The 27,284-nt window shown below is 39.0% G+C and overlaps 1 protein-coding gene across 1 annotated transcript in view; it reads left to right on the top strand.

Annotated features, from left to right (window-relative positions):
- The window catches only part of LOC308122805 (CUB and sushi domain-containing protein 3-like), a gene marked incomplete at both ends in the record, with an annotated part of 358,715 nt that overhangs the window by 59,645 nt on the left and 271,786 nt on the right, over window positions 1-27,284 (top strand). Inside the window, one exon of the mRNA XM_080484894.1 lies at window positions 19,318-19,540. Coding sequence (XP_080341020.1) covers window positions 19,318-19,540 — 223 coding nt within the window. The remainder of the gene's footprint in view (window positions 1-19,317; window positions 19,541-27,284) is intronic.

The following is a 27,284-nucleotide window of genomic DNA, read 5'->3' as shown; positions in this document are numbered from 1 at the left end:
TATAAAAGGTTGGTGTTTTCTTTTTTGCTCCCCGAGCATTGCAGCTCAACAAGCCACATGCAATCAGTGTGCTGCCCACATATTCATCTATTTCAGGAAAAGAAAACACAATGTGGAGTGTTAAGACAGTGGGAATATATCAGGAGACAGAGCTACACATCTACAGTATACCGCCATCTAAGCTGCATCAATCTTCTCCATACTCGTCTTTATATTCATCATCTTTGTTTGATTCTCCTTCACAGTGACTTTTTGTGCATGTTTTTTTAAAATCTTAATTTTCCTCATCTGTATTTTTTGTCTTTTTCTCCATTGTCTTGATTGTCTCCCCTCATTCTGCATCCACTTTGTTTACTCTTTGCACCTCTTTCTTCTTCTTATTTTTTCTGTGCCACTTAAGTAGTTTAACCCTGTGCCTGTTGCTACGGTTACCACACAGCAAAGAAGGTAGAAAGAAAAAAATGAGCGAGGCAACGAGGTAGAAGAGCGAGCCGGAGTGACTTTAACGAAGTGAGAAAGACTGTTTTTGTGTGGAAAGAAAAGAAACAGAGAATGAGGAGATATAGAGCTGATGTCACAGTATGGGCTCATGCTTTCTGTTTGGATTTCAAAAATCATGACACTTTTAGGAACACCCGCACAAACAGAGCGACTGAGTCATCAAGTTTTGTCACAAATGAGACGCTTAAACCTTTGCTCTAAATGGACCTTGATATATACATCTATGGACTGCCTATCACCTTTTGCTTTTTTTTTTTTTTTAACTCAGTTTTTCAGTAAATATTGTAATCATAAGTACTAATAAAACAAGCAGATGTAAAATATATATTTATAGCAGCGATTTGTAGTGAACATTGACATCCTGTGTAAGCCTGGTTGCTGTCCAAGGTGCTGAATCGGTTGTGAGCTCATTCTTCACGGTACCTTCATTCTTCTCATTTAATTTATTGGTCATTTGATGATTAAAATGACTCAAAGCCAAGAAATTTAAATAAATGCAACATATTAATTCATCAAAGCACGTGATGACTATTTCAAATTGCTTGATTTTACCAGTCCGCAGACAGGATTTTATCATATTATTTAAGGTGAAACCAGCATATCCTTCATGTTTTTGCTTTAGACTATGTTCTTTCTTTCTCATCAATGATCTAAAAAAAGTATTTCTTTTTTTTTGTTTGTGGAAAATCATTAGATGTTTCAGTTTTAAGTTCACTTTGAGTAGCATTGGTGTAACTTACCCCAGAGTTTTTGTCAAATAATACAGTCTTTTGAAATTGATTTTTATATTAAGTATCGTGTGTTCAACATTGTGCAACATGAATGATTTTATGTTGCTGGATCAATGTGCAATGTGGTTTGCTCTTTCTGAAAATGTTTATGAAAAGGAGATGCAAATTGTTGAGTCATTCCTCCAGCTTGTTTGTACACTTTATTGCAAGATATTTTAATTGTTTTACCTCACACCTTTGCCTTTAGTCCATGTTGCACTTATTTAAATGCGTTAAAGTCATATTTTCATGTCACCTCAGCAATATCACATTTCATTTTGTAACGCCCCATCCAATGACTCTATGGGGAATACAAGCAAAAAACAATTGAGAGAATAATAATTTATCTCTCTTGTGGAAGCTCTTTGTGTTGTGCCTATCGTGGGATTATTTTGAGTTGCTCAAAGGCAAAATACATGCTAAAACTAAACGTCTATTGCTTATTCTCACTATACTATGTCACTCAATCACTTTAAAGAAAATGACAGCAACACCACTTATTTTCATACTCATGTACAGTATCTGTTGTTCCACTGATGCATAAGTGATGAGTTTAACTTTGAACCATCTACTTTTGTTCCTCTGAATCCATCCATGTCCACACTGGAGGTTATCGGGTTAAAAACATAATTTCCCACGGGAAATCAATAATGTCAGACTTATCAGAGTTTGTAATGAGCTTCTCAAATTTATTTCAGGCCCACATATTTTTATTTATAATAGTGTATGGATATCTGGGCATTCAAAGGTGGTTCACTGATTTGCATTTGTGTGCTTGAGTATGCAGTCAAGAACGTCATGTTGTATGTTAAAAACCCCTGGCTGAGGTGAAAATATCTCGTATTCGGCTTGTTGAATATTGTCATATCTGAGCAGCTTTATTAGCTGACCTAAAATAAACAGAAATAAATCAAGACAGCATGAGATTATTTTATAAACGATGAGCTCACAGTGCGAGCAGGATGCTCAAACTGGGATATTTGTTTGTTTTTAAGTTAATCGAGGAAGTGCAAAAATGTTTTTATTGGGTTTCTTTCAAAAATGGTGATTCTGCCAAAGTTACTTTCATAGATTTGGAAACCTTTCACATTCTTTTTAAGCCTTTCAGATATTTGCCAGGTGCTCGCAAAAGCACCAAATATGAAATCTGTGAAAAGAAAGGAATAGATTACGGGAAGCACTAGTGTGGCCTAATTAGCTTTTCAGTTGCCAAAAAAGATCTCTCAGAAATAGACCCAAATATGAGAAGATAATCGAAGTGTCTGCCCCAAAATTTGCTAAAGCAAAGCTGAGGATTACAGAAAAAAATGCCCCTTTATATTTCTGAGAGAAAGTGGGACCATGACTGAGGGTAAGAGAGAGAATTGAAGGAGTCAATATCCAACTACATTTCTGAGTTGCAGCATCCGTGCGCCTTACCAAACCGTCCTTGAGTGAGCCACTGTATCCCCGTTCAGTATGACTGACGTGCAGAACGTATGCAACATACCATAGTTCAAGCTATGAACGCCTGTTCTCTCACCTACAAAGAGATGAAAAAGACATCGGACAAAGGCTGCTGATGGATTGTGACTGGCATACGGTGAAATGGCATACTGCTTTGTCATTGCAGCAGCTGTTGTTAGTATAGGCATAAAATATGCCTTTTTGTATATAACTGCAGAGCTGCCCTTTGGAGTCCCATTCTTCTAGTTCTACACTGTTTGTCTCAAAATTACAATTGGACTTTGCTGTGTTGACGTTTGAACATTTTTCTATCTAATGTGCCTGACTCACACATTATATCAAAGTCCATGAGTTGAATAGATATGTCATTGATGTGGGCTGTCTTTCTTTTCATCACAACTCTCCTGGGTTTGAAAACATTTTGATCATGCATATATGTATACAGGAACATTATGCAGGCTCCTATAATATACATAGGCTGCCACGTATATGCAAATGAGGGACTGTTTTGAATATTTCTTGGACCCTCTTTGCTCCATCTACCTTCATTTCATGATTTCTGATTGCCTGTAAGAAAATAGACCTTCCTTTGACAAAATAATATTTTTGGTTGTCAAATATCAATCAAATGTGGACATTACATTTTCTAAAGGGCCTGTTACATCCGCCTTCTCTGCAGTTTTGTGTTACCTCATTTAAATATGTGAATTTAAAGGAGTGTTTCCTCAAGCTGAAGTGCAGAGACACAGACTGTGGAGATGATGTCATTCACAGACAAATCCTGGAGCCACAGACAGTAAATAATGAAACAACTCCTAGGACACTGTGACAGCACCAGTGGTGATTTTACTCGCATATGGGAAACAGTCACAGCTGCAAGCCCTACAGTTAGAAACTGTACAACTTCCTCGGTTGTGGTATCTTGTGCAATATTTTTGAAAGCCCGCCAAAGAGCCAATTGCCTCGGAAGTAATAATGACCCAAATATACAGAAGTGTTGCCCATTGTGACATGACAATGGTTTTTATTTGAGAATGTAAAGAGACAGAAGATTAAATCTTTTAAAATATGAATACAATGTTGACTCAGAGAAATTGTCCCTTTTGCCATCGCTGTGCTGAACTACTTGCTATACTTACTAACTTACTATAACTTGGTGAACATAATCTTTATTTGCTGATATGCTTGATGATACTTGATGATGATGTTAAATCCATGCTCGACATGGATTTACATGTCAGTTATCTTGTTAGAGATGTTCCTGCTATTTTAAATTTCAACAGTCTTGTATCATTAGTGCCACATTTCCCCATCACCACATTGTAAAGTCCCAGGCTCTACTGCAAAGAGTTTCAAGGTGTGACAGAGGAGTGCTAATTCCTGATTGATTCCTTCTCCTCGCTGAGGACTGCCGGCTTCGGCGACCTGGTTTAATTTATAGCATGCAGTTGGAAAACATAGCTGTAAGCAAACAATACAAACGTTACCCTTGATAAAAACCTGTCGTTGGTAACAAGCCAGGTGTACACAAGTTCTGAGCCACCTTTGACTTCAGACCTGGCTTCAGGTCATCAATAGTGCAATCGTTTTCCCCAAGGAAGCGATACACCTGCACTGCTTCCTGACCTTATCTTATTACCTCAAGACCAGGACAACTGTGATTGTGAAGATGGAACTTTTGATAGGGACTCTATTGTGCCCTCTGTGACAGTGAAGGATAAGATGGCCAGCCAGTCTGAGAAGTGAGAAAAAAGCCCACCGAAAGTGTGTTGGGTTTGGGGCCAGAAATTCTATGTCACACATACATTTGCTTAAAAATGTTTTTTGTTGTCACATCATCACATCTGAATACAAAAGTATTCACTCACATTTGCTGAAGCTGTAATCCTAGGAGTTGAAGCTATATAAACCTACTGATAAAAAAGATTGAAATATTTGTTTTTATTATTGACTTATGTTTGAGTAGGTAAGTATAGTTTTCAAACTCTGCCCAAATTCTCCATTATTGTTATCATTAGGTGTGTTTGACCATTGTATTCCATACTAAATCATATACAATGTACGATTGCATCAAATAATATACTTATACTACTTTATGACAAAATACTACTCTGATTAAATAAATAACTATTCTGGTTACTTGTATATGTATTCTTGATTGTGTGAGACACGGTTGTTCATTGTCATTCATAGAAAGTAAACCCAATCTTTATAGATTTAGTATTTGCTCCATTGTTACCCTTTATTATATGCACACATAAAAAGTCAAGATTGCCTTCAGGGCTGCTTTACTTGTCTTGAGTTGTTAACTTTGCCATCCATTCTCCCAAGTGTCACTTATTATCTGACTGTTTCACAAGATTAGTAATTTAAGCAGAACATTGCTGGCTTAATAGTTTAATTAGATTATTGTTATGCCCACAATGACGGCAGTAATGTGAATCTAAGTCCGGGTGTCTTGGGTTGCCAAGTTTGGTACTGAAGTGTTTCATTGATCCATCCTGGCAGAGAGAGGAGCTGCACTGTTACTAATCTGGCAACCCTGGAAATGTCAACCAAAGAGTGTGTGTGTGTGTGTGTGTGTGTGTGTGTGTGTGTGTGTGTGTGTGTGTGTGTGTGTGTGTGTGTGTGTGTGTGTGTGTGTGTGTGTGTGTGTGTGTGTGTGTGTGTGTGTGTGTGTGTGTGCCTGTGGGGGTGTGTGGATGAGAGAGAAAGACTCAATGAGTGAGTAAGCACAAAGATCAGCTGAATTCTACATGATCCGCTGGGCAGAGCTCTACCTCTGCGTTCAAGCTGACCGAGTATCTTGAATGGCATGATTGAAAGCGCAAGGTTAGAAAATTGTTTTCTGTTCCTCTGGGGCTAATCCGACATGATTCGTGTTCATAAATGGATCTGAAAGTAAAGAGAGACAAAGTGGATGACTTCATCTTGTACTATTAGATTTGCAATCAGAAATTCTCAACCCGAGGGAACACCTTGAACTCCGGTTTATTTTTGGACTGTTGGTCAAAAGAGTTTGTTCATCAAAACAGCAAAATCTGTATTTTCCTTCAGAAGAGCAGCGGACCTGACCCAAGTGGTTTGAACAAGGTATAGAAGGCTTCTTGCTTCCTTCGTTTATATTTTTGCCATTGACCAGTTAGTTATTGTCTCATGACATCATCATGAGAGGAAAATGCAGAAGTCCTGAAACTGGTGCGCCACATGTTCGCCTCAGGCTGTCCTGGTGGGTTTAATCAGTCCATCTGAGAACAGCTGATTTCCTCTGGGTAAATACGATTTTAACTAGAATTAAAGGAAAAACATGAACTCTTGCTTAGAGCAATACGATGTTGCACACACTGGCCCTGACCCCATGTACGTGTTTCTGATTTCTCATAACAACTTTTAGTTCTTAACCTGGTTCATATCCAAGCTTTGTTTTGCTCTCTTTCTCTGCACTCTGCAGGTTGACAGAAAGTGTTCACTGAATATTCATCTGAACAAGTCCTTGCTGTGATTTGTGATGGACCTTTGCTGTCCAGAATTTACTGGATGAAAGAGATAAAACTCGTTTAAAACAATGTATCTTCTCTTCCAGTTAATTAAAGGTGGAAAAAAATACAGAATTGCCATATTTTGATGTTGGCGTTGATTAAAAATGATGTCTGGTTGAATATCCTGAGGTAATTTGGTCTCTAGATCTTTAGAGCAGGATAGTTGTGGCCAATTCTGTGTATCACAATAATATGACTGATAGGGCGAGGGGGTAGGTTATATATCTTAAAGGAGGATAAAAACTATCCTTGTAGGTACACTCAAAATACTCACATATTATAATAGTGATAGTGATAGTGTGATAAAGAGGTGCTTTACAGTCAATGCTGTGGCTTCAAGGTTTCGAGTGCTTGTGAAATCTGTGCCTCATTTTGAATCTGCAATTACCTTTTCTGTATTTACAACAAGATCCACTTTAAATCCATAAATGTCAAGGAAATCAAACACACTCACAATTTGATGAATATATAGTGTTGAAATTCAGCAGACAATAGGAGTGTACCCCAGGTGTGTGCTTGTGGTGACATTTTTAGCTAAATGCATGTTTTATGGTCCACCTGAGGTCAAATTTAAATTGGAGAGTTGAGTTAATCCAATCAGCTTGAATTATTAACTTTGAGCTTGACAATTGTCATTGTAGAAAAAAAAAAAAAAAGACTTCACAGAAACTTGTGAATGCTAAGTGACTTCAGGACTTCTCTGCCTGAAATTACATTTTGTAGGTCAGTACTCGGTATATGAGAAGCCAACATTGGGAAATATTAAAACAGCCACAGAACAAAGAAAAAGAACAAGATACGCTGCTACAGTGCTTTGACAGCTGTACTGTATAGGCAGGCCTGCCATGACATTCATTTCCACAGCTGGCCCACTTTGCTCTGAATTTTGAAGAGCTGCAAGCACTGTCTGCGTTTATATCATAAATCTGTCATCTACTATTCCAGAAGTGCACATAAAACAATCTCCTCACTTGTTGGAAAATTGTGCGCTCTGCCTCTGAAGCTCTTATCAATGACTCACCATCCTTCATGGAAATATTGAAAATCTTGGTCGTCATGCACTCATGTGTTGTTTGGTATCTATATGTTTTGTGAAAAACATGAACACAGATGAGAAAACTAATCTCCTCTTGGAAAATACATTCTACCCGTGTATCTCATTTGTTCGAATGCAACAATGGTTTCAATGGTTATCAAACCACCTGAGTGGCTTTTGTAATAATCTATTCCAAAGATAGGTGGTAGGACCTAAAGTTTTATATATGTAATATGACTTATGAAGCATACTTCTTTCGATATTAACTTCTTCTTTTTTTTTTTTTTTTATCATGTCGGCCTCATCAGTGAAACATATCACTTTTTGAACATTGTGAAATGGAGCGGTCTTCGAAAGTTATACCAAGCAGAAGAAAAATTACCAACATTAAGTGTTTTGTGTTTAATCGTAGCACATCATATGATATTGTATTGCATCATAACATAGTGAAACATACAAATTACAGTGCATTGTATCACACTGTATCACACAATAGTTTTATAGTGCATCAAAACAAAAAGATTTACTGAAATTTGTTTCGCAATTAGCCTATCCACCATGATTTTGTAGGTAGGCATGGAACAAAGCGCAAAAAGAAGAGTAAGGTCAGTGGAGGACAGGTGCAGTCGAAGGTGGAGATGATCCTTATTTATGTATATCTCTGGAATGGATCACGACCGGCCATTCATCTGGGTGTATTAATCCAAAGCAGGGTAAATTACATGATAGCAGGATGGGGGTAAATGGTCATATGGGAACTTTTGTCAAGCATATATGGCTGGTTTTTCTTTGAAAACTACTAAAGGTTATCTTTAGTTTCAGCTGCAGGATGGGAGATTGTCTGTCAGCTGTGTTCCTGATGGGCTGAAGCGTTTCTCCACAATGTTTGTAATTGGTTGCCTCCAGTAAACTTTCAAGTAAAATATCTTGTTAGCCACTTTATTCCTTAACAGAAAGTAGACCACACTTAAAACCATAGATTTACCTGAGGACACCTGCTTGTTGGGCAGTATACACAATATCTGCTTAGCCTTTCTTAGGAATGATATCCAAATCTGAGAGCAATTCCTAATCTTTTCTGTATCGTGTGCTGATCCAACTGTGCGCCCTTGTCTAACACCACATGTTGATAATTGGTAGATGATGACGGCATAGACAAAAAAAATTATGAACCGAAGAAATGGTCCCAAAATATATACACAGAATTGTGGACAGCAATTTTGTGTTATGCGTTTGCAATTTCTGCAAGGATATAAACTGCAGGAAAGAGGATCTCCCGGTGACATATCCTTCATCATCTTTGAAGACAGAGAGAGAGTGTAAAGAAGAAAAATGGCGTGCTGCAGAAGTATATAAAAGAAAGAGGAGTGAGTGAGAACACCGGGGGAAATACAACAATGGTCAGAGCAGGAGCGAGGGGGAAAGAATGCACAGAGGAAGCAGCATATATGGAGGGGATTAGTGGTCCAGTACAGCATCTGGATGAATTTGTTTCTACGGTAACACACTTAAAGGTACTTATCTTTAAGAAAGAGGTGCGTGAGTGAGGAATATATGTACTCTGAGTGGGTGTTAGTCTATAGGACCTCATTAGTCTAGAATACAGATGATGACACTCAGATTGACACAAATCAATAACAACCCCCTAAGACAGCAGCCATCTCCTCATTTCTCTCTGTCTCATTAATCCTTTTTTCTCTGTACAAGACATGAATCAGTATGGGTGTTATATAAAGTGGCGCATATGTTTTCTATATGTCTGCATATATCCATACATAGATTATTGTTCATCATATAGAATAACTAAGTCTCTTTTTATTGCTGTTTCTCTTCTTTCATGATTATGAAGTACATTGTTTTTTATGTCAGCAAAGTTAAAATTTACACAAGCGCAAAACCAAGTATCCTCTTACTCTGTATCTCAGAAACACACCCTCAATTTATACTTATCCAGAAAAATGGCTTTTGCTTAGCATTCTTCTTCTGCTCTCAGTGACCCACTTTTAAGAAAGCAACATTTTTTTTTGTGTGATTTATGAGTGTAAGTGAGTGCTTACTTATTCACATGGCTTCCTGTCCTCCCTGCTTACTGCTCCTCCACCACTCCTGCAGTGTGCTGCAGTCAAAAAAACCTGCCCTGTAAATATTAGAGGTTATTATTATTGTAATTCTGTTGTCGAGGCCTCAACCTACAGTATAATTTGCTTTGCATAGTTCTCATTTCCCTTAAAACAATATAATATAATACAATACAATAGAATGGGTACTGTATGTAGCACTACTGTTAGTCTGTTGGTCGGTCGGTCGGTCGGTTGCACTTCGCAGTTTCTAATAATACATTGACACAAAAGGTCATAAAGATTTGCCATGTTTTCCAGTCAGAATTAATGAAAATAACCCTTGTTTAAATGTTTGTGTAAATCCACCAACATTGGCAGGTGAAACAACAACTCCAGTGGAATCTAATTTGACCATTTTACCAAAAGGTGTATTGAGTCAATGGAGGATGAGTTTCCTCTTCATTTCACCAAGAGAAGAAGCAGTTATTTCTCATAAAGCCAGAACAGTAAATGGAGAAATAACTGAAGTAAACACAATGGTTTTGCATTCAGTCCCATTTTTGAGGAAGCTTATTCAATCTGACTGGTGATGGAGGCAGGCTGCACCCTGGAAACTAGTCAGTCACAAGGCACCTACTTCCTATTTAGAGTTGTCAATATGCCTCAAATCCATGTTTTCCGTCTGTCGGGGGAAACTGTATTTTCCAAAGACAAATCACACATGCTCTAAGAGAAAATTAAAACTCCATACAAACTCAAATTGTAGAAACTGTCGCTATGATGCAAGACAACGAACCTATAGAGCACTGTGCTGTCCTTCGAGGTCAATAGATGGTATTGCACTGTAAAGTAATGCACAGTAAAACTCCATAAATCCACCATCTATATCACTTTATTCAGTTCAGGGTCTCAAGGAAAAGAATAACATCCCTTTATTAAAATACAATATGAACTGCCTGGGGAAAAAAACAAGACTGACAATATTAAAATTAGACTAAACTATGAGCATGAGTATTTACCAATCAATGTGAAACTGGCCATATTACTGACTATTATTATGCAAAAACCAAAGCTTTGGTGCAGATTAGCAGTAGTAATAAGCAGCATTAATGGCCGTTTTCATGCTAATTAAATTAGAATTTGAATAGGACTTGTAACTGGTGTTGACATCACTGTGATCTTTTGTTTAAAATGGATATTCTAAGTAAAGTGGAATAAGTTGGAAAAGCAATTATAGTGTAAATGTCACAAAGTATAAAAACTAAGTCAAACCAGGTCGGGTCAGTTGTGTCTCTGAATGTTTTGGAGAAACTGTTGAGGCACAAGTCAACTGAGGATATGCTTCTGACTTTGAAGGGATAATCACATTTAAAATGAAAAAGCATTGAGGTGAAGTGGCCTTAAGGTGAAAGTAACAATGAATTGAGATGGTGTGGTATTATTTATAGCACTTACATATAATTTTCTAGCAGGGCGTAAAAGCCCTTCAGAATTTTAAATGGCTCCAACGGTAAATCTGTGTTCTTTCAGTGTGCCAACACTATGGCATACTGATGTGTCCATTCAATTTGAATACATTTGTTCTCAGTGGAAACCTCATTTGTCCCGTTTGGAGTCAGATGAAGAGTTGACTTTTTCGTGAATTAACTGAGGGGAAGAAGAAAATGTGATCGCTGCAGGTACTGCAAAATATTTTGTATACAGTCATTATGCTACTTTTTCTTTGCTTTCCAGTACAAACAGTGATTTAACCAGCCTATGTGCTAGTTTGTGTGTGTGCGTGTGTGAGCGTGGTCGTGCGCACCACTGGGTTACACATGTCCATTAAATTTCTCACAACTCCCCCACAACGCTAGGTAAATTCTGATCCATAGTCTCATCTTTTTTTTTTATCAAGCAGAATCATCAGAATTTTACTTCCACTGCCCTGACACCACCAAACCCGGGCCTTCACTTAACTCACATCTCGTCCAATAATTTCCAACCCCAGCATAACTCGGGACAACAAAAGCCTCGTGGGGAAACAGATTTTTGTCAACTCGAAATGGGCTCGCTCGCGAGCAATTCAAAGACTGCGTTTTACCAAACAGCCAGAGACTAATGGAAAGGCTGACCCTGCTGGCCAAATCATGCTTTCATTTCATTCATTCTCCTGCTTGTGTTCAGTGTGTGTTTTGTTGGATGAATGCAGGCAGGAAATGGTTTTATTTCACTGATGCAATCATTTCCACAATGAATGCAGTCTGCATCTTAAGTGGTCATTATAATGAGTCCAAAAGTAGGCAACTAAAATTGAAAAACAAACATCTGATATTCAGTTATCTGTGAAATCATACATGATGAAATCTGAACAATACGATTCAAAGACAGTTTGCGGACACAATCTTTTTTTCCCCTCTATTAGCCTTGCATTTCCAAGGAAATTGTAATGTTTGCCAGCAATAAAGTCTAAATGGTGATTTCTGAATTTAATGTTTATCTTTGTTTTGCTGGTGGTTGTTTCTCCTGGACAGGCACTAAAACTGCTTTTCTTTGGACACTTTAATTAAATCTTCATATGTGAATTTGTGTTTGGAGACAAGTTGGGAAAATTAAAATGTCTGGTTTAATGTCTCCCATTTAAAGTCAATGCATGCTGCATTGTGTGATAAATTAAGCCGTAACAAATTCTCCGTATTGTAAACCCACTAGGAATTTCCTGAACAACTGTGTAGTGTCAGAAACCTGACACTTTTGCTGTTTTGATTGTCATTGCAGGTTAGCTTTTAACATCAAAATTAAAACCAACACAGTCACAGCAGTGCTGTGACAACACTGCATCCAGCCGGGTGCTCGTTTTTGGAACGGTTGTAGGTGCTTTTAGATTAGATGCCAGGGATTTTGCAGACTTTGATTAATGGAGGCTGATTTGGTCTCAGCAGTGGTTTATTATTTGAGGAGGCTCTGCCACCTGCAGCGGATTCATTGAGTGTTCATAGGAGCATAGCATGTGTCTGTCGGCAGCTCTGACCTTGTAATTCCCACTCTTCCTCACAGCAACAGTCGCGTTTCCCTTCTCATCTTGTCTCGGTCATTCCCACTTGTTTACTGTTTTGTCTTTTTTTGTGTGGATCCCCGTTTCTCCCTCCCTTTCTCTCCTCATAACTCTATCCCATCTCCTCCTCTTGCATCTGACTGACAGTGTTATAAACTGATTTTCAGCCTGGTGTGTTCCCTCTGTCTCTCTCCAGGCATTTCCCTCAGCCACTCCAGGGTATAGTCTAGACCGCAGGCCGCCTGTCAGTCAGTGGCAACGTGGAGCAGTCTAATTCTTGGCTGACAAGTGTTCCTGACAGCACGAACCAATGGGACGTTTCAAACATGCTTACTCTCTCTCTCTCTCTCTCTGTCTCGCTCTCTCTCTCTCTCTCTCTCTCTCTCTCTCTCTCTCTCTCTCTCTCTCTCTCTCTCGCTCTGTCTCTCTATTGCATTTTTTCCTTTGCTATCTTTTCCCCTTCTTCCATTCCCACCTATCTGCCACTCCGCTCCTCTTTTGGTCACCCTTTTCTGCTTTTGGTCCGTCTACCTTTCCGTCACTCTACCTAACCTCCCTGGCATTTCAATTGTCTTTCTTTCGTTTTTTTTTTCATTCTGTAATCCAACACCACTTCAAGAAAACTGAACAGATACAATCATTCCTCGGGGTCATGGATAACTCATTCAAATCAACTAGCATCTCATTTATGCACACACGTGTGCACTAATACACACATCTCTATCTCCTTTTTTTTTTTTTGTATCCTCCTAGCTTCACTCACATTGGTTCTCTGAATACTGACTGGATGGTTTGTCCATCTGCAACAATTTGATTGGTCAGTTTGTCCCACCGAGAGCCATTCTTTAATCATAAATGAGAGTCTATGAGATTAGACAGAGTCGCCCTTTAAGCGAATCTGATATCACTGAGATCCTAGAAGAGATGGAGAGAAAGAGAACGAGAGAGGGGGAGTGAGCATCAAGATGAAAGAAAGGCAGACAAATAGAAAAGGGGAGCCTCAGCGAGCGAGGCAGATAGAAAATAATTTAGAGCATATTTTTCTCAGTGATGGACTTAATACATGGCCCTGCTGAGGATTGGACGAATACATTGTATGTCAGGATATGTGCACACCCACACAGATTTGTCTCATCAGGACACATTGCCCTCCCCCCCCCCCCCCCCCCCCCCCCCCCCATGTAAGAAATGGGGATGCCCAGTAACATTGAAGGAGTACTGCTTGTCCCATATAAATGAAGAACGGGGCACTTCCACAGTTTCTTCATGTAGCAGCTATCATCATGAGAATTGCTGTATTGATTTTAGGGTTCCCTTCATAAAATATAGAACTTAATAACTGATTTCACACCGTTCTGTCTTCTACACCCACTTTATCCATGTTGGGATTGCAGCTGAAGCTGATCCACGTCAACACTGTGTGAAGGACAGATCACACAATGGACTGGTCACCACTCATATATTTAGACTGAGAAACTTGGTAAAAAGTACGGGACGGTTTCAACTTGATTAAAGCTTTACAGTCCATGATGATTATTTTAATCCATGTGTCAATGAATCTGTCAGCCTTCATCACCTCTTTGAATAAGTCCTTATTCGTGTGACGTATTGGTAAATAAGATGCAAACCGAGGTCCTTTTTTCTAAGGTTGTCAGGTGAAAGATACCAAGCTGAGGTTTACGATGCTGTAATAATGAAACATATACCAGACGATGAAAACTTAGGCCTGTAACACGTTTTACAGTAAAAAACCTGGCTCTATTGAAAATGATATGATCAGCTCCTCCGCAAGCCACTTGTTAAACTTGTTTTTTTTCCACAGACATTCACAGCTGAGACATTGCTTTGAGGAAAGAGATCAAACTTATATAGAGGACCTGGGTTCATTAAATCCACTCAATTCACGAAGCAGATTTTCTTCTTTGTCTATAAGCTTCTTTTATCCGGGGAAGGTTTTGCTGAGCACGCATGCTCTTTTCCAACTAAACCCGATTCCTCATTAGCACCAGTGCATATATTCACACCTGGGAGCTACCCAGACCGAGCACAAATCTTTTACAGTTTGCCAATTAGCATCCCTGTGTAATTCTTCAGGGGGAAGTTGCCTTGTTCTCAATTAATTCCCACCCAAAATTTTGGGGATCTAAATGCACCAGATAATGGGTTAAATATATTAAAAAAAAAAAATTTCAGCTATATGGTTTATTGAGGGGATAGTGGGCAAGACTTAAACTCTACATTTTGTAAATGCTCACGTCAAAGGGAAATATATTTATCAGTCTTTTTTATTGTTATTTCACAAAAAAGTAAATTCTTTTCTTTTTCTCTGGTATTAGTCAGAAAGCTGATCTCATGCGGGCTCTGTGCATGTTTGCACCAACTTAGAACGTTCCGGCAGACATGTACACCACTGCTGGATTTCAGTATATATTATTTGCGTGGTTAAGTGGTGAAGTTAGGGTTGGAAAAAAGGCTCGTGCTTGGACAAGTCTGGGTGCGTGAGAGACAAACGGAGGGAGGTGAGGAGGCTAAGAACTGTGAACAAAGTAAATGGGAGACAATAAGCCAAGTGAATAATGGATATTGTGTGTATCTATTTGAATATGCTGGCATTTGTATATGTGCATGTTACTCTGCCTATTGGTGTGTCTCTGTGTGTCATTGTATGTGTTCATGCATGTGTGTGTATGTGTGACACTGTGTGTGTTTATGTAGAGGAGCTGAGGATCTGTCAGTTTCGGTCTGCTCGTCAGCATAATTAGAAGTCTCTCTTTTACCCCTGTCTCCTTCTCACTTTTTTTTTTTTTTTGCATCACCCCCTCTCCTTTTCCTCTCTCTCTCTCTCTCTCTCTCTCTCTCTCTCTCTCTCTCTCTCTCTCTCTCTCTCTCTCTCTCTCTCTCTCTCTCTCTCTCTCTTGCTCTCTCTCTCTTTCTCTTTCTCTCTTTCTCTCACTTACTACACACAAACACACCCTCTGCTGCCTGGCCTCATGGAGTGATGACTTTTAAATCATCCTTTCATTCTACCACAATGATGTATGAGTAGGAATCTGTCCTTTTTCTGTTTATTCTGCTTTCCGTCTCTGTCCTGCTGCCCCTGTCTCACTCTTTACTCTCCCGGCTTTGATATCAACTCTTCGATTTAATGAAGTTGCTCGGTTTGTACTAAGACATCCTCACATATTTAAATACGGACAGAAATGAAATAGATCCAACTATTTGTCCTTTTTTTGTGTCAAATCTTGACTGCATGTTTGTTTTGCACCATTGCACGTTTTCATAACACAAAATGACTGAAAATGAAAAAAAAAACAATTTGTCATCAATGAAGCTCCAAATCAAAAGATCACTTTATTATAAAACAGTTTTTCTAAACAAAAAACAACATTTGCTTGTTCTCCTGAGGTGAACCGCTGTTTCTGCAAACATACATTCCCCTTTGATAATAAAATGTTATTGTTGTTGGAACCACATGGAACTTTCTGACCAGGGCCAAAATATTTGGGCAAGTTTCTTGTTTTTTTGCTGTACACAGTGTTTTTTTCTTGTCGTTTCAGTTAAGTGTTTTAAGACTACGGAAGACAGGGCAGCCAGTGGCAAGTTTGTTTGCAAATAATGTGTGTATGTGCCCTCTCATATGGTCCTGCTTGTCCCTGCCGGTCCCTCAGCTTCTCATCTGATTGGTTGTGAAGGGACAAAGATACCAGCCCTTAATTGCGGCGCAGACTGCCATTGGTCATTATATCGGTCACATTGATGGCCTTAAAATTGTTTGGGTTAGTGAGGGTTAGACTAACTCACACAGGCACACACACACACACACACACACACACACACACACACACACACACACACACACACACACACACACACACACACACACACACACACACACACACACACACACAGTTTTTTCTGGTTGGGGTTCTGTCTTGGATAATTGGTTGGAAAAGCGTTCAGCAGGATCGCCCTGCTGTCCCTGTAGCCCTGACTGCCATGGTAAATAACGAGGCTCATAAACATGAAAGGCATGAGAGATGATCATTCTGATTTGAGCTTTGGACTCAGAGGAGATCAATTAAGGCCTAAAAGTTAAAGGACTTAAACATGTACAGTAAGAGCTATTTCCACATAAACAGTGACTATCTATATAGGAATGTAAAAAGTTAAATAAAATATCAGGAGACATGAATGCCTTGAAATGTGTAACATCCCTCAGCAAGAAGACCTGGGATCAAGCACTTATTACCAGAAGTTATTTCTCTGCTGTAACATCCTTGAGCAGAGTGACGTTAAATCTCTACAAGCTCCAAGGGTTTCTCCTTGCTAAGCTTCCTCTGCAGTCTGACTCCCCTTTGGTGGGAGAAGAAGCTGAGAGTTTCACCATCGGGGATCGATAGAACGTTACGGGGAAAAAAAAAAATACTCTGGACCGACTTCACTCCTGAACACTCTGAGGTTCTCATCTAGCACCTGTGGTGTGTTAGATATAAAATAATCATTAAGATCAAGGGGGGGGGGGGGGGATAATAATCCTGATGTGAACTGTAAAGTCCAAGAATATCAATTACATTTGCATTTTACAATTTAGGCATTTTGCAGAAACTGTAACCCGGAGAGATTTCGAATGAGTCCGGCAGCAGGTTTAGTTTCACTTCTCGTTCATTAGTACAAACATCCTCTAAAAGAAAGTGCAAAAGATCACACAAATTCTACACTCAAGGGTCGGTGGGATACCTGCTCTGGTGCTATTTCCTTGCTCATGAACTCATGAAACTGAACATATGCAAACAGCAACTCCTAATAACATATGACGTAAGTCTAATAATGTACACTGAGCTCTCTTGATATAATATTTATACAAAATAGTCCTTAATTATTGCTGTAGATGTCGAGCATTGTGTCGTGCAATAAGCAGCAATAGAGGTGGTGTTTAATCTTGCAGAAGCGACTCTAAATAATTCCTGTTGCAGTTGATTTAGCCGTCTATTTTGCATCCATGCCTCTACTCCTACCTACTTGCTTTGCCTCCTCCTCCAGCCAGCCTGCTGTAATAAATGCAAAGCCATATAATGAGGACTACACAGTACCTCATTAAGACCTAGTAGTTTTTTATCTTCTATCTCCCCAAATAAATTATTAGCTGTCTTTGATGTTGCATGACGTGTGCAAGAGTTTGCTCTTGTGTCATCTGTCATCTGCCGTTTGAATTGCTGCAGTGTGTGTAGATACACATCTCCTGAAACAAAGTAAAGCTAACATCTATGCTTTTTTTTCCTTTTTTTGGGGGGGCATAAAATGCTGGGTCATGTTCAAAGACACTGACGGCCACAGACCTTTCACTGTGCATTCTGACATGTCAGTAATTGATTAGCAGAAACAAAGAGGAGGCAAGCTTGTGATCTCTTGGAGGCACATCGGGTGAATCCAGCAGAACACTTGGGTTTCTTATTGATTTCACCTTTTCAAGCCCTCTGGAAGTGTCGCTCTGTGGCAACAGAGTTTCCAGTCGGTCAGGGGACCAAGGTTTAAACACCCCATGCCGATTTTGAATACCAGCTTGTGGTGAGCCTGCCCCCTTGCCCTCGCTGCAAGGGCGGCAATGAAAACATGATGTCTCAAGCAGCATTACAAATCACAAACTCACATGTGAAGTTATATAACTGAAAGTTTCTAACAGTTTTGACTACAGCTAAGGCTACTCATCTGCATTAATGTATGACCTGCTTGGATTCGGCCTCCAGATTGACCAGTAGGTCACCAAGAATGATTCAGGCTTGGAAGAAAAACAATGTTGTGTTTTAGAGTACTTTTCTTATGAAGCGCTGTGCAGGATAAAAATGAGAGATACAAAGCAGTTAATCTTTGTGTGTGGTTTTATGTAATCACAGTGCCTGAATGTATGTTGCTGTTGCTACTTAGTATTGGTCCAAACCAAAACTGAGCCACCCCAGATATACCTTTGACAAATGTGCAATCAAACAGTCTACACTTGAAGCCACTGGTTAATTAATAAAAGTTCCAATTGGCTGTGAAAATCTGTGTTAATCCATATTCTACCACTAAGTCAAATGTAAAAGCTTAAAAAGAAACCAAGTGTACTGAATACAATTCAATCTTTCACCCCTGAGGTTTTCGACTCTCTTATCTGCTCTGTGCTAAAGCTGGAGAGAGAGAAAACAAACAAACCTGGAAAAAAGAATATGAACAAAATGTGTTAAAATACATGCACACACAATATTGGTGAGCAAGTAGTGTGGATAATGATGCCAAAAGTCATTGTGGTAGTATTCAGTTCAGTTCAAATCAGTAGCTACGAGCACTTAACCAGTAGATTTCTGTCCTCCCTGGTCACAGTGAGTGAAAATGCCTGGTGTAAGGAAGTTACAGCTTTTAATCATCCACGTTTATCCACTTTTGATCTCATCACGTTGAAGGAATTCAACCCTCTTATGTCTAAAAACCTGGTCAACCTTGTCTGTGTTAAGACAGGCATACTGAGGTAGTCTTGAGAGTCACTGTAATGCGCAAACCTGCATTTCTCTGCTTTCTGAATGGTCTCGGGTTCATGGTCATGAGAAGGATAGACGCAACAGAATTGCAATGTATTAAGGAGTTTGGCTGATTTTTTTTACCGTGGTTCAGAGTATAGCTGTGAGCGTGTTTTGAGCATTTGTTTCAGACCCACACATGACATCCAAAAATAAAACAATGATAAAATGTCGGACATGATATGATTCAAGCAAACTCTTTGTAACATGGAAAAAAAAATGTATAAGGGAAACAACATCTTACTCACCTGTAAATGATCCTGAACATAATTTTCATTTTTTTATCTCCTCTGTCACGACTGAAGTTGAAAACCATTTTTCTCCCCTTTGAAGCACCGAAGTGCCGCAGTTTAATCATTTTTGTCTCGTTCCTCTCTCAGGTTTCATCTACACTTGTGGGGGCACACTCAAAGGTCGCAACGGCAGTATAGAGTCACCAGGCTTTCCCTATGGCTACCCCAACGGGGCAAACTGCACCTGGGTTATTGTCGGAGAGGAAGGAAGCAGAATCCAGCTCATCTTCTTGTCATTCGCCATCGAAGAAGAATATGACTTCCTGTCCTTATACGACGGACACCCCCATCCTGCCAACTTCAGGACCAGGTACAGTCAATACTTTCAGACTTTTTTATAGATTATTCTTTTCACGCGTTGACATGTTAAACTGTCAGAGCAACTCTGAAATACTTCTGCTGTCATGTTGCATCTATCCCAATCATGCAGTTAAGGCAAAATTAAACTTTCTATAAACATTTTATAATCAGTTCCTATCTCTTAATTATTTCATAGCTATCCCTGTTCTGATACTGAGCTCTAAAAAACAAATAATCTCATTAACTGTGAGGAAATTAGCTGTGAACTCAAGAGGAACTAGGCAGACATGTTGCTTCCCACCAAAATATAAAAATAGATTTTGGCGTGACTGCGTGTTTTCGAAAGCCCACGAACAATATGAGGATGGTGTTTGCTCGATTCTCTCAAATATTGCTGCTACTCAACAAATGACCTTGTGAAGCAACAGGGTGCTGTCCTGCTGGAGTGCACAAATGGCCGAAGCTCAGTCACAGCCAGTGTGTTTTCCTTTTAGTTATTGAATCACTTTATTGAGCTGCTCCAAGAAGAAACACAATACCCAGACAGAAACTCTTCAGAGATAAGCTATTAAACTCTCCTTGCCTTATGATTTTATCAGGCAATCAATAGAGCCTAATAGCATCTGTCTGTGACTCCATTCCGATTCGACATGTTCTTTTAACCTGCCAATTAAAATTTTATTAAGTTATTCAATTAGCTGTGAAATTTGAGAGGGCTCGTCTATTGAAATGTTGTTTGATTTTTACATACAAAACACTGAGGAAGATTATTGCTTTGACAGATGTTTTTTAGCACAAGTTAGTCCACCAAAGGAGTCCTTGTCATTTTTATACATACTCTTGATCTCAACGGTTCAGCTCTCACAGAGGCGGCCCGTGCAATTAAAGCTTTTATTGTTCAAAGGATGACGTGCTCAATAACATTTACAACTGCCGAGCGAAAACAGCTTGTGTCTGTCACTCAATGAAATTGCAATGCTTCGCCAAGAAGGGGCAACCGTTTAAAGGCAAAATGTTCTCCATTCCCATGGAGACCAGACAGTTCAGCCAGCTCAGTGTGTGTGTTAGCTATGGGAACGAAAGTGTCACTGCGCTCAGTCACAATCTCCCTTGACACTGGGATGATCAGCAGTTGTGCTTGATGCTCGAATAAATATCCTCTGCTCACATGTCACTCCATGTGTAGGTGACAGATATTCACAAGTGACATTGGATGTGATATAAATAGAGAACATCTCACCTAAAACTGGGCAGAGCTCCATGTTTTGTTCTCCTTTTACTTCAGCAACCTATTACAAATAGCTTTGACCACTCTGATTGTAGAAATGTCTGGAAACCGTCTTTTGACAAATTTAAAACTCTGCTCTTCCAGAAGTGTGAGGTTGGGTGTGATATGTTTGAGAAAGAAAAAAAAAAATGTTTGCAGCACAAATTAAATGGTGGTTTTATTCATGTAAGCTTTTTAATATGATTTTTGAAAGAACACTTCTAGTAATTTCACTAGAAACAACCTTGTTTTCTGTTTTTTTCGTCCTTGCTGTTTTTATTAATTCAAGGAGATGCAGCTCCTTGTGTGAACTGTGTTTCCATGTATTTGTTGGCATTTTCAACACTGTCAAACCACAAATACCACCTTTTTAGTTTTTTTCTGCATGTTAAAAACTGTTAATAAATACTAAATGTCCTATCAGATAAAACAATTGCCTCATTTGAATGATTAAAGCTTGACCTTCACAATAGTCTGTATTCTTGAATTACCCTGTAAACACAAGGCAACAGTTTCCCCTGTCTGTGGAGTTTCAGCTGTGGTCGGAAGGAGGATTTCTTTAATTACGTCAGGCACATGATGAAGTGCTGGGCAAGAAAATCTGCTTCAGTTCATTTGAGGTGAGAGGATTTGGGTCACGGGGAGATGAACTGAGTTGGTGTTGCTAAAAAGCAATTCCCTTCTTTCAGACAATGAACCGTGTTCCCCTTGTTCAACAGGCAACATGTTGCTTCTTTTAATAATCAACCCTTCATGATAAATTTAATGACTTTAAGTTCTTAAATTGCAATTCAAAGTTAATTTAACAAAAGTCCAGTAGAGCAGAGATGGATAAAATAAGATGGCCGTGTGATTAGTTTTCACATGAATTAGAGAAAGAGGGAGAGTGAACAGACAGGAAGGCAGAGAGAGTAAAAGATGCCCTTTGTGCTCTTGTTGGCTGATTGGGACTTCCTCCCTATCTGAGATAACAGGAAATGATCTGCTTCTTAAGTGCTGTTGCACACTCACTCGCATGCAGAAGGTCGTCTCTGGCTTCACCTCCTCTGTGAAGAGAATTTATGGTCTGCATTTCTTCTGCTACACATTACCTCCACTTTCTTGTACTGTTTCTCCTTTACACAGACAATTACGCCTCCTTGACTTTATGGGACATTACATTCATTTCTGGGGGAAACAAGCTCTCCCTGTAACAGTAGCTGCTACTAGTCCACTTTTATTTCAAGGCAGAACTCATCATGAGGTATTTTCTGCCATTTGTTACACTTAGATAGTGGTGTTCAATCCTGGTCCTTCGGGGTCACTTACCAGCACACTTTCTGTTTCCTTGCTGCACCTGAATGCAATCAATGTGTTTCCATGGAACACTAGACAGACGATGAAAATGAATCCCTGTTTACAACCAAATATGTTGAAGCAGGGTCACATTGGAAACATGTAGAAAAGTTGCCTTCCAGGACCAGGAATGGACAACACTCCCAAAATAAAAGAACATGTGCCCGTGTCATTCAGGGTGTTTCTCAGCTCTTTAATGATATGAAGCCACTACAGGGTCCTGCAGGTCATACCTGTTAACCAGTCTATCACTGTGTAGCCGTAAACGTCTTCAAATCCTAAAAAAATATACACATGAAGAGGTCCAATCTCAGTTCTATCGAACAAATATTTCCTTCTTTCCACCTTTGGCAATTATAGTGTTGCTTTTTCAGTTTCAGTCAACGGCATAATATCTCTGAGTGTTTAAACAGTTTTACTGCAGTTGGTTGTTTTCTTCTCTGACAAAGGATCATTGTAAGAAGTTAGGGTTCCCATTAAATTAATATTCTCACTCTGCATCAAAAGCACCCGAATCAAGATCAAACAATCTAGCTTCATTTATTGTTTCATGATCTAAATGTAGCAGTTCATCTACGTTCCACGGGCCACAATCAACAACTTGATCAACTCTATGCGAAAGAGATGTGGTCACAGCAGATACTGACTGGCTTTCTCACCCTCTAAGACCCCCCCTCCCCTCCCAATATTTAGAGTGGCCTTCCTGTTATTGTGGCAGCCTAAGTCACACCAGTACAATAATCCTGCTGTCTATTTAGCATCTTGATACGCCACACCAGTGAGGTGGATGGATAATCTCGGCGAAGGAGAAGTGCTCAAAAACACAGATTTAAACAGATTTGTGAACAATATTTCAGATAAGTTTTGTGTACATAAAAAAAAGTCTTGGATCTTTGACTTCAGCTCATAAAGAATGGGATCAAAAACAAAAGTGTTCTGTTAGTATTTTTGTTCAGTGTACTTCCTGACCCGTCCTGAAAGTAAAAATGATTGACTGTGACAAACGCAGTGTTTTTGGACTTTGCCTGTGTCTTGTCTCGAATGTCCACCCTCTTTCCATTGCTGGTGCAACAAATAGATATGATGAATGGAGTTGGTCTTGTTCCTCCTCTCTTTTCCTGCAGAGCTTTCGAAGTCAGAAAACCGACACCCGCTGTGACGCTGACATTTTAAAACGCATTACTATTGCAGGGCTCCAGATTACAAATTTGATCTACTTCTCGTTTTAGTTTGTGACTCAGTACCAGCTGAGTCCAAGCAAGTTTAATAACCTTTCTGTGTTTTAATTCATTTTAATAATTTAAACGGTGTCGCCTCTTGTTTGGTATTATTTAGTTTATTTGAATTAATTCCAATAAAAGGCACTGCATGTGGCATTTCAACCGCAAGAGGTGAAAATATCTGAAAGAAATATGTGCTCATAAATATGTAACTATGCTAACAACTTCTGCTCCAGCTCGCTTTATTTTCTTGCTTTTTTTTAATTAACAGATGCCTAACTATTATTATTATTATTATTATTATTATTATTATTATTATTATTATTATTACATACTGCCTCTTTTCATATTTCTCTCTTTTATTTTCTGACACCTTTCAAAATAGCCCGAGCTGCAGATAAAACGTTCCACTTCTAATATTTGATGTAGGATTTTTTTGACTCTCTCAAATATAAATCACAATATAATGTTTCCTCCTGATCCACACCGATGGTGCATTAGTGGGGCTGGCCCCTCTCTCACCATGCAGTGTGTATTGGGTGCAGTAAAGCGTAAGTGCGCGTGCTCAGGCTGTGGCTCTGTTCATTCGGATCATGTGATTTTGATGCCGAGTGGGGCTTGAAGCCCGAAGTCCCACTAACAACGTCATTTAGATTCTCAGACATGATTGGTTGGCGCTGATGGAGGCACTGCTTCACAGAACCGGAGCGAGTCGTCACAAATACCAGCTTGTTGGCAGCGAAACAGAACAAAAGGTTAAGAATGAAAATGAATTAGGTCGATTATTTACAAGTACGAGTTTGAAACTCTTACTTTAGCAGAGAAACTGAAGGTAACTAGTGGTAAACGGTGTGATGCGGTGGCCAACAGTTTCTAAGAATCTCATGAATTTGTAGCTTTACCGGTGGTCGAGCAGTTGAGCTTCTGTCTTAGAAACTGCTTGATGTGGTTCAATTCCTATCATTGAATCTTTTTTTTTTCGATCGGCTATCTCCAAGGCTCAACATTTGTACGGGACCAGTGCCTATATGGTTGTTATAATGTTGTGCCTAAAAGGTTGTGCACCCACTTTACTTTGGAATTCAGTGGTGTCACTAGACCTGAAATAAAATCTTGCCCCACCAAGTATTTACATCTAGAAGTGCCTCTAGTACTTTTTTACTATTTACTTGACTGTCAGTCTTTCATGGAAGGATGGATAGAAACATTCAGTACATTCCTTTATGATTAATGTTTTGATCTTTTCAAGATGTGTTGCGCGAGCAACACAATAGCCTCATTTTTCATCATATTCGGTCATGGCTTATGTTTCCTGTGCAGGATCATTCAAGAATCTATCAACAACTGCGATACCAGTGTGCATGTTTACGTACTTATTAACAATGATGCTGATATACAGAAGAAAGATGGCAAGGAAAACAGGAAAATAACTAACAGAGGGACAAAGTAAAGAGGCTGGGTGCCTCTCTGTAATAATTTTTAAATTTTGTCAGGAGCACCTGAAGTGTGCGTGATTTATCGCGGGACATGCTTAAACGGAGAGTGTGACATTTTCAAATTGAATTCTGTTTGCAATCTCGATTGGTCATTTGTCAAATAATTTTGTTGCCTCCTCACCATGAGCTTCCTCTTTGATTAGAAAGTCAATTCCTTGAAAAGTTATTAGCCTAATCGACATGCCGGTACATCTTTTGCTTTTCTTTAATTTTGGATTATTAAATAAGTGCTTGACAAAACTTCACTTAGACAAATGTCAAAGTCATTTAAGTCAACAACCGTAATAAATGCTTGAATGACTTTAAATCAATGCAGCACAGGTGATTAGAGATATTTTTGCTTTCAAATATGTTTTTTAAACACCCTTTTCCTGTGAATAGAAGTTGAAATTCTGAGGCTGCTTCAGTAATTGGTTGTATATTTGCATTAATATTCGTCAGTTTTTCCTTTGTCTGCCTCAGTTGCTTCTCTTGCTGTGCCGAGTTGAAGCAGATGTCCTGCTGCTTCACAAGCTGCCATTTGAAATGAGTGGCTTCCTGTCTGTCACTAATGTATCGTCACAGCTATTGTGAAAGCCCAGTAAGGTAGCGGCACAAAATCGAGTTAAGGACATGAGTGGGACAACAAGGAGACTTCAGAGATTTTTACCAGCTGTCTGAAAATGAATAACGTGTGAGAGCGCCAAGAGAGTGTCTGAAGGTTTTTGGGCGTGCAAGGATAGATGGATGAAATACAAGTACTAAATGATGGAGTGAAAGTTGGTCATTTTTCTTTGCCAGATTCAATGATTAAAACAGGAAATGATCAGATCGGGGATTTGATCTTTAAGTCGGGTGTGAGGGACTTCATGTTCTTCATGGCACAAAGCTCAAACACCAATTAGTCATTGCTGTGAACATGCAAGTCAAAAATGGACCTTTTCATGTTTTTATTTTTATTTTTTTAGTAATCGCACAAAAGAAAGTAGGTCAGGAAAATCAGACACAAAGTCATTATGAGGTTTCAGAAAATGATAAATCAATTCACAGGAAATAAGTGACTGTCTCCGAAGAATAATTGAGAGCAATTCAAAGACTGTAAATGCAGCATTTACCAAAGCACTATATTCCTACTCTTTTGTGAGTAACACCAGCCTTCACACCCAGACTTAGAAATCTGGTCTTTTTTAAAAAATGTATAACTGAGGGGACACGCTCTGAAAGGAACATATTTGCGGCAACCCACATTTCAGCTTCAAAAACAAACTCCAGACAGTTTTGGGAAATAAAATCATTAAGCGCAAAAAGTTTTGTGGCGGATCTTAAATTTAATATGATGCTCTTCGCGCACTGAATGTCTTGATATATGAGGCTTAATAAATTGAGAAGCATGGGCTTTAAGTTTGTTATTAAACGATTAGAGGGAAATGGAAATGTACTTTCGTGATTAACACTAGTCTTGTATTACCTGTGTGTTACTACAGAGACATTCAGGCTTAAAATGACGGCTCTCACTTTTTTTTTTTTCTTTTTTTTTTTACTTGAGTCCTTGAATTCTTTCTCCGTTTATTCTACATGAAGAAGCTTCAAAATCCGACTTGAGAAAACAACCACGGAAGTTGTTTGGGGTCGCAGCATGAATATTTGATCAGCGCAGTTTGTCAATCTGTCCATCCCTTCTGGTGGCTATATTTGTTTTGCACGAACAAATCTTTTCTTAAACCGTTTACTGAAGTAAAGTAGCTTTGTGTGGATGCATGTCAACAGTCTCACTGGGTTTGATCTGGATAATCTCAGACTCTAATCTTTAGAAATGTGTTTGCTGTCTGTATCATGCTGAATTAAAAAAAAAAAAGAAAAGTGACTGTGATATCGGAGTGATTCAGTGGCAGACACTTCATATTACATTTGCTGTTTGAAATGCCAATCTATATATGGCATCGATCTCAGAAGTTCTGATGTGAGTCACAAACAAGTGAAAAAGTACAGTTTGGCACAATTTTACAAGAAACTAAAGTTATGAGAAAAAGTGCTTCGATCACAAAAGAAAAGGCACATTTCTGAGCAACTTTACAGTTAAAATAACGTGCTGATGCATGAAAGTGTGAGTAAAGTAATACGAACTCAAGCTAAGCAGTTCTGAGTAACACGGTCATATCAGTCATTTCCAACTTGTTAAGCTTTACAAAGTGGTTAGAACTTAATTTAGAAATATCTTTTTCACCCTCATATTACTGTTGCTGAATTAATACTTATTAGAAATTAGTTTGAGCCGTCATTATTACCCATACAAGGAATTTTCCCCACATCTGTCTTTGTGTCTCGCTTTTGGCTGAACATGGAAGACAAAATGCGTTCAGTAATTTCATTGTTGCTCGTGTCATGTTACTTGTCACAGTGAATTTGTTTTTGTTTTTCAAGCTCCAAGCATAAGCAACAAAAGATGCATTCTGTCCT

The sequence above is a fragment of the Lipophrys pholis genome (genome assembly GCF_963383615.2).
Source record: "Lipophrys pholis genome assembly, chromosome: 17".
Taxonomy (NCBI): Eukaryota; Metazoa; Chordata; class Actinopteri; order Blenniiformes; family Blenniidae; genus Lipophrys; species Lipophrys pholis.
The sequence above is the reverse complement of the archived record's forward strand: the minus strand, read 5'-3'. Positions and strand labels throughout refer to the sequence as shown.